The sequence below is a fragment of the Hylobates moloch genome, unplaced genomic scaffold, assembly GCF_009828535.3.
Source record: "Hylobates moloch isolate HMO894 unplaced genomic scaffold, HMol_V3 SCAFFOLD_1, whole genome shotgun sequence".
In the NCBI taxonomy this organism is placed as follows: Eukaryota; Metazoa; Chordata; class Mammalia; order Primates; family Hylobatidae; genus Hylobates; species Hylobates moloch.
In genome coordinates this window covers 96765232-96778544 of record NW_026652276.1, presented here as the reverse complement: position 1 = coordinate 96778544, position 13313 = coordinate 96765232, and the positions used below count along the sequence as shown (strand labels likewise).

The 13313-nt window shown below is 49.3% G+C and overlaps 1 protein-coding gene across 7 annotated transcripts in view; it reads right to left on the bottom strand.

Annotated features, from left to right (window-relative positions):
- Window positions 1-9751: 9751 nt before the first annotated feature.
- Window positions 9752-13313, bottom strand: part of GRID2IP (Grid2 interacting protein) — a 57862-nt gene continuing 54300 nt past the window's right edge. For all 7 annotated transcript variants that reach the window (XM_058442614.1, XM_058442609.1, XM_058442611.1 and 4 more), the window contains one exon: window positions 9752-13105. In XM_058442614.1, coding sequence (XP_058298597.1) covers window positions 13034-13105 — 72 coding nt within the window. In that variant the 3' untranslated portion in view covers window positions 9752-13033. The remainder of the gene's footprint in view (window positions 13106-13313) is intronic.

Genomic DNA, 13313 nt, shown 5'->3' with positions numbered 1-13313 from the left:
GCGCGGGGCAGCCTGGGAGAGCGGGGCCAGGACCCGCCCCTTCCCCGCCCCTTAAAGGGGGCGCGCCCCAGCGCAGGCTCAGCGGGGCAGCTCGCAGGGACTCCCTTGCAGGAAGACCCCGGACTCTCTGCCAACTTTTCCCTGCCGGGTTTCCGGCTTCTCCTCGGGTGCCAGCAGTTTCCTTTACTTTTTTGAAATAACACTCCCTGAGAATCTTTTTTTTCCTCTCACATATCAAAAGAGCTCTACAGGCCTATTGTACGAAAAAGCGTTTAAGAGAAGGCCGGGTGCGGTGGCTCATGCCTGAAATCCCAGCACTTTGAGAGGCCGAAGCAGGAGGATCCTTTGAGACCAGGAGTTCGAGACCAGCCTGGGCAACCTAATGAGACTTCCCCTCACCCCCCGTCTCTACAAATTTTTTTTAAAACATTAGCCGGGCCTGATGGTGCGTGCCTGGAGTACCAGCTATTTTAAAGGCTGAGGCAGGAGGATTGCTTGAGCCCAGGAGATCGAAGCTGCAGTGAACCATGATTGTGCCACTGCACTCCAGCCTGGACGACTGAATGAGACCCTGTCTCAAACAAAACAAAACAAAAAAAAGTACAAGAGGAAAAAAATTGATTTCTAATTGCCTCACTCAAGATAAGGTCAACATTGAAGGTGGAGGTGGAAGATGCAGTTTATGTAGGGGTCTGAAGATTTTACCATTCTGGGGACTGTCTTTAAGAAAGAGAATGCAAAATTAGGTAGAAAAGTGAACATTTGACCGGGCGCGGTGGCTCATCCCTGTAATCCCAGCACTTAAGGAGTACGAGGCGGGTGGATCACGAGGTCAAGAGATCTAGAGCATCCTGGCCAACATGGTGAAACCCTGTCTCTACTGAAAATACAAAAATTAGCTGGGCGTGGTGGCACGCACCTGTAATCCCAGCTACTCGGGAGGCTGAGGCAGGGAGACTCGCTTGAACCTGGGAAGCGAAGGTTGCATTGAGCTGAGATCGTGCCACTGCACTCCAGCCTGGCGACAGAGCAAGACTCTATCTCAAAAAAAAAAAAAGAAAAGAAAAGAAAAAAGAAAAGTGAACCTTCCTACGAGATGGGGACGTCACAAGAAATTGCAAACAAAACAAAGCTGACAAACAGGATCTGCTACATAATTTGCGGGACGGAGTGCAGAACAAAAACGCACAGTTCCCAATTCAAAAAGCAGGGCGGGGGCGAGGACCTGGTGCGGTGGCTCATGCCTGTAGTTCCAACACTTTGGGAGGCCAAGGAGGGAGGATCCGTTAAGCTCAGGAGTTCAAAACCAGCCTGGGCAATATGGCAAGACCCTGTCTCTACTAAAAATACAAAAAAAAAAAAAAAAAGCCAGGCATGGTGATGCGCACCTGTGGTCCCAGCTACTCAGGAGGCTGAGGTGGGAGGATTGCTTGAGCCCAGGGGCCAAAGGTTGCATTGAGCGGAGATTCCACCACTGCACTCCAGCCTAGGCAACAGAGTGAGACCCTGTCTCAAAAAAAAAAAAAGCAGGCCGGCTGCCCTGGCTAACGCCTGTAATCCCAGCACTTTTAGCAGGCCAAGGCTCGCCGATCAAGAGTTTAAGAGATCCAGACCGGCCGGGCGCGGTGGCTCACTCCTGTAATCCCAGCACTTTGGGAGGCAGAGGCGGGTAGATCACGAGGTCAGGAGATCCAGACCATCCTGGCTAACACGGTGAAACCCCGTCTCTACTAAAAATACAAAAAAATTAGCCGGGCGTTGTGGTGGACGCCTGTAGTCCCAGCTACTCGGGAGGCTGAGGCAGGAGAATGGCGTGAACCCGGGAGGCGGAGCTTGCAGTGAGCCGAGATTGCGCCACTGCACTTCAGCCTGGGCTACAAACCGAGACTCCGTCTCAAAAAAAAAAAAAAAAAAAAAAAAAATCCAGACCATCCTGGCCAACATGGTGAAACCCGGTCTCTACTAAAAATACAAAAATTAGCTGGGCGTGGTGGCGCGCGCATGTAGTCCCAGCTGCTCAGGAGGCTGAGACAGGAGAATTGCTTCAACCCAGGAGGCAGTGGTTGCAGTGAGCCAAGATTGCGCCGCTACGCTCCAGCCTGGCCACAGAGCGATACGCCGTCTGAAAAAAAAAAAAAAAGCAATGCGGGAAAGTATTGTTAAAATCCTAAAAGATAAAGCTTTTTCCTTTTGCAGTCTCTTTCTCGATTTGCGGTGTTTCTTGTTTGCTATTTAACATCATTCTAAGTAAAGAAGAAATAGAAAATTTTAATAATGATCATGAACTTTCCCATTTGTCTTTATTTTATTTAGAGATGGAGTCTTGCTCTGTTGCCCAGGCGGGAGTGCAGTGGCGCGATCGTGGCTCACTGCAGCCTCGAACTTCTGGCCTCAAGTGATCCTCCTGCCTCAGGCTCCCAAAGTGCTGGGATTACAGGCTTAAGCCATCATGCCCAGACCGGCAATGTCAATTTTGAATGCAAATATCAGATCATTTAACTGAGATGAAGAATCCAAGAAAGTACATGATTCATAGTTCATGGCTTGTCCGTGGAGTGTGCCTGGGGCTGGCCAGAGGAGATGGGCATAGGCCAGACCCAGGAAGGTTGGAAGGAAGGTGCGGGAGCCCATCAGGCACAGAGCTGGCTAAGAGAGCACACCTTGGGCATAGGGATGCCAGACAGGCCAGTGTAGACAGTCAGGTGTTCCCCTGGTGCACATGAGCATCTACATTGAACGCAGAGGCAATATGCATTTGGGCTTGATGGGTGCTGCTTTCCTCTCCTGCCAACTGACCGGCAGTGCAGGGAGGTTGAGTCAGACATCACCCCTTTCTATGCAACACCACCCCAAGCCCCGGCAGAAGGCAACCCTCAAGGGTATTGCAACCTTCATGCAAGAAACCTGCCAGGTACCTGGATCAGGAGTGGGGGTGAGACTTACCTCTGCTGAGTTGCCCAGCAAATGCACCAGGGCACCACCCACAGTGGGCAGCCATAGCCATGGCCTGCCCAGAGAGGCACAGGGCATATGAGTCTGGTCTTACCCACTGTAACCTGGCCCGATGCACTCTGCACTCACACCCAGGCCCCCAGCTGAACAAAGGGCAGCAGTGGTTACTGGGCAAGGGCAGAAATGGGGAGACCAGGCTGCCAGACTGGTTCTCTGCTCAGAGAACCCATCCTGGGGAGGCAAGAGGTGGAACCATGTGTGTGCCCAGACTTCCAGTCTCTATTGCATGCTCCATTGTCTCATCTGGGCTTCACAAAACACAAATTCAAAGCTGAAATTTTCAGGACAGTGACTGCAAAACATTAAACCTTGAGTGTGGGCCCTTTGGAGCACTGGACGCTGGGAAAGTGCACTGTTCTTTCTACTAGAAGTCAGCTCTTCTCACAGATAACAAAGAACATAAAATTCAGAAAATAATACTTTTATTGATTAACTACCTCACGCACTTCTGTAATAGTCTTTACAGATGTATACACATATATACATATATATGTGCATATATGCATACAAATTTATATGCATGTGTCTATGCACATATAATATATGCATATATGCACATCCTTATATGCATATATGCACATACATATATACATACATGTATGTGTATCACATATATAATATATATGCATATATGTGTGTGTATATATATTTTTGGTTGTTGTTGTTGATATTAAATTGAGACACGGTCTTTCTCTGTTGCCCAGGCTGAAGTCCGCTGGTGCAATCATGGCTTTCTGCAGCCTCGAACTTCTGGCCTCAAGTGATCCTCCTGCCTCAGCCTCCCAAACTGCTGGGATTACAGGTGCACACCACTGTGCCTGGCTTTTTCTTACATTTTTGTCACTGTACACTCTTTGATTGCCTCTTCATATTTCCTATAGCGAGAATAGAAAAATTGTCTTTTCTCTAGCATTGTTGATTGAAAAAAATTTTTTTGATACTGTGGAAACATTTCTTTTGTCTTCTCTACTTGTTTTGGGTACTACCCTGGAAATTTTTAGGGCCACTGTCACATTTGGGAAACTCTCACATTTCTTTCACAGAAGAGCTGCAAGATTTCAGGGTACTTGTAGTTTTCTTGTGCAGGGACTAACGTGTGATACTTTTTGGATTTGTAATACTAGTTAACCAGATTGCTAGCACTCCTTGTATATAATAGTTCAGTGCTTTTGGATATGACACTTCCCTTGAGAGGCAGCTTAATTCTCCTTCCCTTCAATATGGGATGGACTTAGTGACTCATTTTTTTGAGAGAGGGTCTTGGTCCATCACCCAGACTAGAGTACAGTGGCTTGATTATAGCTCACTGCAGCCTCAGCCTCCTTGGTTCAAGTGATCCTCCCACCTCAGCCTCCTGAGAAGCCAGGACAACAGGCATGTGTTGTCCAGTTGGCCAACTACACATGGCCGGTGACTCACTTTTTTTTTTTTTTGAGACGAAATCTCACTCTGTCACCCAGGCTGGAGTGCAGTGGCATGATCTCGGCTCACTGCAACTTCCGCTTCCCAGGTTCAAGTGATTCTCCTGCCTCAGCCTCCCAAGTAGCTGGGATTACAGGTGTGTGCCACCACAGCCCGCTAATTTTTTTGTATTTTTAGTAGAGACAGGGTTTCACCATGTTGGCCAGGCTGGTCTCGAACTCCTGACCTGAAGTGATACATTCACCTCGGCCTCCCAAAGTGCTGGGATTACAGATGTGAGCTACCATGCTCAGCCCCAGTGACTCACTTCTTTTATTTTATTTTTTTTGAGACGGAGTCTCGCTCTGTTTCCCAGGCTAGAGTGCAGTGGTGTGATCTCAGCTCACTGCAACCTCCTCCCGGGTTCAAGCGATTCTCCTGCCTCAGCCTCCCAAGTAGCTAGGATTACAGGTGTGTGCCACCATGCCCAGCTAATTTTTGTATTTTTAGTAGAGACGAGGTTTTGCCATGTTGGTCAGGCTGGTCTCAAACTCCTGCCCTCATGATCCATCCATCTCAGCCTCCCAAAGTGCTGAGATTACAGGTGCGAGCCACCGCACCTGGCCAACTCACTTCTAATGAAAAGAATATGATAGAGATGCCAGTTTGTCACTTCTGAGACTAGGTCTAAAAGGTGTTGCAGCTTCTGACCCTCTCTGTCAAACCACTCCCTCTGGGGAAAGCTAGCTGTCTGGTCTTGAGGACACCAAAGCAGCCATCTGTAAAAATCCTCGTGGTAAGAAACAGTCTTCTTATTAGCAGCCAGAAGGGGGCCTTCTGCCAACAGATAAATGATTAAACCATCCTGGAAGGAAGACTCCAGCCCCAGTCAAGCCTTCAGATGAATGCAACCTTGGCTGATGTCTTCACTGTAACTGTTGGGGAAAAAAATAATGAAAATAATATCTCCTGCTAACCCAGTAAAACTTCTGCTCCAAATGTAGAAAAGAATGAAATAGTTTTATTAATGAATCAGCATCAGACTAGACTTTGATGAGCATCACAGGCAGTCCATCAAAGTGATTTCAAAGACAAAACACCAGGCCAGGCATGGTGGCTCATGCCTGTAATCCCAGCACTTTGGGAGGCCGAGGTGGGTGGATCACCTGAGGTCAGGAGTTCAAGACCAGCCTTGCCAACATGGTGAAACCCTGTCTCCACTAAAAGTACAAAAATTAACTGGGCATGGTGGCGCACACTTGTAATCCCAGCTACTCGGGAGGCTGAGGCAGGAAAATCACTTGAACCCAGGAGGCAGAGTTTGCAGTGAGTCAACATCATACCACTGCACTCCAGCCTGGGCAACAGAGTGAGACTGTCTAAAAAACAAAAAAATACAGAACACTTTTTTATATGGGAAGGTAGATACAGTCCATTACATACCAATTAATAGTCTTTACCCAAAAGAAAAAAGAAAACTTCTCATATTTTTGTTGTCTTGTTTTTATTTTTTATTTTATTTTCACTTTTTGCTGGGATTACAGGTGCACACCATCACGTCCAGCTAAATTTTATTTTGTATTTTTAGTAGAGACGGGGTTTCACCATGTTGGTCAGGCTGGTCTTGAATGCCTGACCTCAAATGATCCACCCACCTTGGCCTCCCAATGTGCTGGGATTACAGACATGAGCCACTGCACCCGGCCCAAATTTCTTTTTTAAAAATAATTTTACTTAATGTATTGAACCATCAGTGGTTAGTTCTCTTCCACATTGCCTGTCTATAGATTTGTGAAAGTGGTAAAAGGTATAGGAAACAAAGCGTAGAGCTTGTTTGGTGAATCTTCATCCTCATTAAGTTTTCTGGGCAACTTCATATGGATATGGTATGGGACATTCCTTATTCCTTTGGCCCAGAGAGCTTTGTTGAGCCTCACATCAATGTGCACATTTGGAGTCCCCATCTCCTTCATGGCGAATTTCTGGATCTCTCTGTGTGCCCGCGGGGCACTTCTTGAAGCCCACTCCACCAGTGCACTGGTGTATTCTGGGGTCACCGCCTCACTAATGGCAGAACGACCCTTCTTCTTTGCAGAAGCCATTCTGCCAAGCCCCAGTTGGAAAAGGTGGAATCAAATTTCAACATGAGGTTTGGAGGGTACAAACATCCAAACCATAGCACCCAGTAAAACTATCTCTTAAGAACCTGGGTAAGCCAGGTGCAGTGGCTCATACCTGTAATCCCAGCACTTTGGGAGGCCGAGACAGTGAGCCGAGATTGCACCACTGCACTCCAGTCTGGGCGACAGAGCGAGACTCCGTCTCAAAAAAAAAAAAAAGAAAAGAAAAGGGGAAGGAGAGGGCAGCAGCTGCTGAGGTCTAGAACTGTCCAGCATGCTGCGTGGACAGCGGTGGGAAGGGTATATTTACAGGTGAAGGGCAAAGAGCTAGTTGATAGTGATTTGTGGTCACTGATGGAGTGAGAGCTTGGGAAGGCAGGTGCCCAGCATAGACAGGGAATTCACTCTGAATTGGAGCAGTGGGGAGGGAGGCCTGGATGCCCTGTGATGAGGATGGGAGCTGATGCATACAAGTTTGTAGAAGAGGCATGGGGTGGGAGAATCCTGTCTGATAGAATCTTTGTTTTCTTTTTTTCGAGATAGAATCTTGCTCTGTCGCCCAGGCTGGAGTGCAGCGGCACGATCTCAGCTCACTGCAACCTCTGCCTCCCGGGTTCAAGCAATTCTCCTGCCTCAGCCTCCTGAGTAGCTGGGATTACAGTCCCCCACCACCACGCCTGGCTAATTTTTTGTATTTTTAGTAGAGACAGGGCTTCTTTGTGTTGGCCAGGCTGGCCTCAAACTCCTGACCTCAAGTAATCCACCCGCCTTGACCTCCCAAAGTACTGGGATTACAGGCATGAGCCTCAGTGCAGTCTCTACCTGATAGAATCTTTTCTCTGTGAAGCATCATCAACTCATACAAAAATCTTTGAGGCCTCCTTGAGACTAGGACTATTACATCTTTGGCACCTGAAAGGAGGGTGTTATGGACTGAATTGTATCGCTCTCCCCCCACCACCAAATTCATATGTGGAAGTCCTAACGCCCAGTATCTCAGAATGTGAGCATTATTTGGAGAAAGGTAATTAAGGTTAAATGAGGCCACACAGGGAGGGGGCTTAATCCAATAGGACTGGTTTCCTTAATTGAAGAGGCAGAAGCCTGGACAACATAGCAAGATCCCATGTCTACAAAATTAAAAAAAAAATTAGCCAAGCATGGTGTTACATGCCTGTGGTCCCAGCTACTCAGGAGGCTGAGGTGGGAGGATTGCTGGAACCCACAAGCAATCCTCCATATGTCTGCATTACTTGGTGTTTACTGCATGAGCCATGATTGTACCACTGCACTCCAGCCTGGGTGATAGAGCAAGACCTTGTCTTTATGAAAAAAAGAAGAGGCAGGGTGCGGTGGCTCACACCTGTAATTCCAGCACTTTCGGAGACTGAGGCAGGCGGATCACCTGAGGTCAGGAGTTTGAGACCAGCCTGGCCAACACAGTGAAACGCTGTCTGTACTAAAAATACAAAAATTAGCCAGGTGTGGCAGTGTGCGCCTGTAATCCCAGCTACTCGGGAGGCTGAGGCAGGAGAATCACTTGAACCTGGGAGGCGGAGGTTGCAGTGAGCTGAGATGGCGCCACTGCACTCCAGCCTGGGCGACAGAGCAAGACTCCATCTCAAAAAAAAAAAAAAAAAAAAAGAAGAAAGAAGAAGAAGAAAGGAAGAAGAAAGAAGAAAAAGAAGGAAGAAGAAGAAGAAGCAGCAGCAGCAGAGGAAAGAAGGACAGAGGACGGAGGATGGAGGACGAGGGAGGAGGGAGGAGGGAGGAGGAGGAGGAGACGGAGACGGAGACAGAGACAGAGATGGAGAGGGAGACGGAGACGGAGAAGGAGAAGGAAGAAATGCCGGGGAGAAAAGACCAAGTGGGTACACAGGGAGAAAGCTTGTCTGCAAACCAAGGAGAACAGCCTCAGGAGAGACCCAACCTGCTGACACTTTGATCTTGGACTTCCAACCCCCAAAACTGTGGGAAAACACATTTTTTCTGTTTAAGCTGCCCAATCTATGGTATTTTTATCATAGCAGCCCTAGCAAACGAATGGCTTACGCGAAAGGGAACAGGAAAAGAGAAAAGAAGTAGGGGTTTTATGTTGAAACCCCCAGCATCTGTGGCCCTTAGAGTGCTGGGGTGTGTGTGTGTGTGTGTGTGTGTGTGTGCGCGCAAGTGTGTGTGTGTGTGTATATATATATATATATATGGCAGCTATTTTCACTTAGAGGATGGGGCTTTTGGATTTAGACAGACTTCGGTTTTAGATCCAGCAAGTCGCATAACCTTCCTAAGTTTCAGAGTTTTACGTACAAAAAAAAAGATAATGAAATCCACCTTGGGTTTTTGTGAAAGTAAAATGAAATGAAATCCGTAAAAACACTGAGCACACTAACAAACACTCATGGATATTACTATCTGTAAAGGTGGTGTATCATTAGGCTATGTTATTTTGTTAGTATTATTGGAGATAAATGAATTCCTGAGGCATAAGGGCCTGCATTCACACCTTGTCATCTGGTGAGGAACGAGGGGGTCTGGGTGGATATGGTATAGACATTGAGTCACATACAGGGCTTTGCACTGACTCTGGGGTAGAACCACCATAAAACATAACCCCAGGTAACCAGACTCAGAGAGGCTGCCTTCTGAGATGTTGGTACCTGGCAACGCACCTGGCACACAGTAGGCAATCAAAAAGCATTGGCCAGCCTGGCTCGGTGGCTCACGTCTGCAACCCCAGCACTTTGGGAGGCTGAGGCAGGCGGATCATGAGGTCGGCAGTTTGAGACCCGCCTGGCCAACATGTTGAAACCCCGTCTCTACTAAAAATACAAAAATTAGCCGGGCGTGATGGCACATGCCTGTAGTCCCAGCTACTCAGGAGGCTGAGGCAGGAGAATCGCTTGAACCCGAGAGGCAGAGGTTGCGGTGAGCCAAGATTATCCCACTGTACTCCAGCCTGGGCGACAGAACAAGACCCTGTCTCAAAATAATAATGATAATAAAATATATAAAATATAAAAAGCAGGCTGGGCGCGGTGGCTCACACCTGTAATCCCAGCACTCTGAGAGGCCGAGGAGGGCGGATCATGAGGTCAGGAGATCGAGACCATCCTGGCTAACACAGTGAAACCCCGACTGTCGTAATTAATAGCAACCATTCAAACCAGCCTAAGCCAGGGAATTTAAATACATTTAAAATTCTTTTAAATGGAAGGAGAATCTGTTGTCTTGAAGACCGACAAGTCCAGTGTGTGCTTCAGGTATGGCTGGATCCAGGGACAGTGAGATGTATATGGTGATCTTCTCCCTCTTTTTTTCTCCTGTGCTAGCTTTAGATCCAGGCAGGTGCCCTTCATGTGGTGGTCTTGGCAGCCCCTCCTGACTCCTACCTTCTATACACCCAGAAATTCCAGAGCAAAGGGAATCTCTTTTTCAAACAGTGCCAGCTGGAGGCTTGGACTGACTCTGAGCCACACAGCCAGAGTCACAAGATCATCCTTATCCAATCACTCCAGCTCCAGGCCCTGGGAGTAGGGGAGAGATAATTTCTGAAAGGAGAAACAGGAATCCTTTCCCAGCAGAAGGGCAAGACTGGTTGCCAGGCAGGCACAGACCACACTGCCCACTGGACTAAGTATCTATTTCATTTATTTATGTATTATTATTTTTTGAGACAGAGTCTCCTTCTGTCACCAGGGCTGGAGTTCAGAGGCGCAATCTTGGCACACTGCAACCTCTGCCTCACAGGTTTCAACAGATCCTTGTGCCTCAGCCTCCCGAGTAGCTGGGATTACAGGCGCCTGCCAACACACTTGGCTAATTTTTGTGTATTTAGTAGAGACAGCGTTTCACCATGTTGGCCAGGCTGGTCTCAAACTCCTGACCTCAAGTAATCCACCTACCTCGGCCTCCCAAAGTGCCGGGATTACAGGCATGAGCCACTGCGCCCAGGCTGGACTAAGTATCTGGATAGAAGTCAGGTAATTCCTGGGTGACCAGGTAAGACAGACAGAAGCATGCCACCTGGTGAGTACATGGGGATGGGGAACCAGATCTGTGCTGGGTTCAGGCAGCACTAGGGCCATTGGGGCTTTTAAGGAGGCTGGGATCTGCACCCCTGGGCAAGAGGTCATGTAGCAGATTAATTGCAAAAATGGTCCTGATTCTCCATCTGTCCCTGAATCCACACCCTGTGTGGAGTGGCTTTGTGACATCTCCCAGCAGAGCCTGTTTCCCTTCCCCTAGAATCAGGGCTGGCCTTGTCATTTGGATGGACAGCAGACTGTGGCAGAAGGCACAGTGTACCAGCTCTGAGCCTCAGCCTCAAGCCATGTTCTGTGCCTTTGCTTGTTCAGCCTCTTCGACCCCCGATCCCCTCATGAAAAGAATCCTGGCTATTTGGGTGCAAAATGAGAGACCCCATTTTGGGGCTATCCCAGCTTTTCCAGCCAAAGGCCCCAGACATGAGATTGCTTGGCATGATTACCAAAGCTGCCTAGCTGACTCATAGCTGACTGAGAATGCAGAGCCTAGCTCAGATCAGAACCGGGACCCAGAGACTTGTGAGCAGTAAGTGATTGCTGTTTGAAGCCAATGAGTTTTGGGACAGTTTGTCACACAGCATTGTTGTAGCAAACAGATAACCAATACAAGGCATGTTAGGGAGAAAACCTAGCTGGTGCTTGGCCTGACACACTGTGCAATCAAGAGGTTAGGTGTCCTGGAAGGGACTTGTGTTTCTAACTTGCAGGAAAATGCCATGTGGGCTAACCAGGCCTGGAAATCACGCTTGTTGGAGTCTATAATCTCTACAGATCTCATGCAGGGTGTTTTTTGTTTTTTGTTTTTTTTCAGACGGAGTCTCACTCTGTCGCTCAGGCTGGAGTGCAGTGGCAGGATCTCGGCTCACTGCAACCTCTGCCCCCCCAAGTTCAAGCAATTCTTCTGTCTCAGCCTCCCAAGTAGCTGTGAATACAAGCGCGTGCCACCACGCCCGGCTAATTTTGTGTATTTTTAGTAGAGATGTGGCTTCACTATGTTGGCCAGGCTGGTCTTGAACTTCTGGCCTCAGGTGATCCGCCTGCCTCGGCCTCCCAAAGTGGTGGAATTACAGGCGTGAGCCACCGTGCCTTGCCTGCAGAGGTTTTAACTGACCTCCTGACATGTTTCCCAGAGACACAGGCACTGGGAACTTTCGGAAATGATTCTGCTTGAGCTGCTAGGGAGAAATGTACCCCACTAGCCACATCTCCCTTGCAGTATATATTTTGGTTTTGATGTTTTTGTATGGTGGTTGTGTGCAAGGAACAAAAAAACAAAGATGGCTTCCAAGAGGGGCCTAGGGGAGACTGGGAAGAACTGAATAGGTCCCCAGTACTGCTCAGGTGCAATGTAAGCCATTTGATTGCAGTGGATGAAAAAGAATCCAAGAGACAGGATTAAAGCCCATTTCAGACTTTTCCAAAAATAATTAAAAAGAAAAAAAAAAGGTGCAACAAGGGAAGCTGTCTGATGCAAGGATCTGCCGTCAGAGAATTTAAAAAAAGGTGAAACAGTTCACACACCCTCCCTCCCTGCCCACCATGCCACCTGCTCCTGCTCCTGGTATCCAGGTAACTCCTGCTGTAGGCCTAGGCACATGTAAAATGACCATTTGGGTCCCAAACACATCCCAGATTGTGTCATCTGCCCCCAAACCTGCCCTGGTCTCATGACTTGCTCCAGGGAACATCACCATCCGTCCAGGTGAGAAGTCTGGCAGTCGGCCACCAGATCCTGCTCACCTCCTGCCTCAACACCTCCCCATTCTGTCTGCTCTACCTTGACCACGCCTATTCCACTCCCAGGCTCCCCACTTCCAGCTGGGTCACCTCTACACAGGTTTGGGTTTGTCCACTGCAAGAAACCTCAATTCTGCAGTCTGACATAGGGGGTCTTCCTCCTCCAGTCCTTCCTTCCCTGCGTCTCTCCCAGGCCTCTCTCTTCCCGTGTCCCTGAAGCCAGCTTCCAAGGCTCCGGCTGGGCGTGCACATCCCCAGGGCCCCTCTACATTGGGCTTTCTGCCCTCTCGCGTCTCGCGCCCGCCTGCAGGGTCGTGCTCAAGGGTGTCGGCCCCTTCACAGGGACCCGCTAGAAGCAGGATCAAAAAAAAGGTCCACATGTCCCAGGAATGTGGCCACTTTGTAATCCACCCTCCAGGCCCCCCTGACAGCCTGGGAGCAAGGCGGGAAGTGGGCCCAGGAAGCCGACGGAGCACGGTCCTCCAGGTGCAGGCACACTCAGCACCCGCTCCTACAGCATCTGGTTCTGGGCCTGGGGGTAGGAACAAGGGCTGGCAGAGGAGGGCCCGGCCACAGCTCAGCGGCTGAGGTAGCTGCAGGAGAGGCTGGCGGTGTGCTCGGAGCCCAGGGCGCAGTGGCCCCGGACCTCGGCAGTGTCTGGGCTGCCCTCTCGGCCTCCATCTCCCTACTCAGGCCGCAGAGGACGTGGTGTGGCCACTGTCACCAGGCCAGGGGTGAAACCATCCCGGAGCTGCGCGGGCCCTCCCCGGCCTGCAGGTCACTCAGCGCTCGCTGGGGAGGGGGAACACAGAGGTAGGGTGGTCAGTGGTCCCAGGAACCTGTGACACCTTCCCTGTCTCTTCCCACACTAGACAGTCAGCATTGAGGCTGCAACTTGCCCCAACGGGGTTAGGGGGATGTGTCGCTCACTGGGGCCCCTTTCCCAGCCCTGGCTTCATGGAGAATCCCTTCATTTGGCCTCTAGCCCCCACCTCTCCAA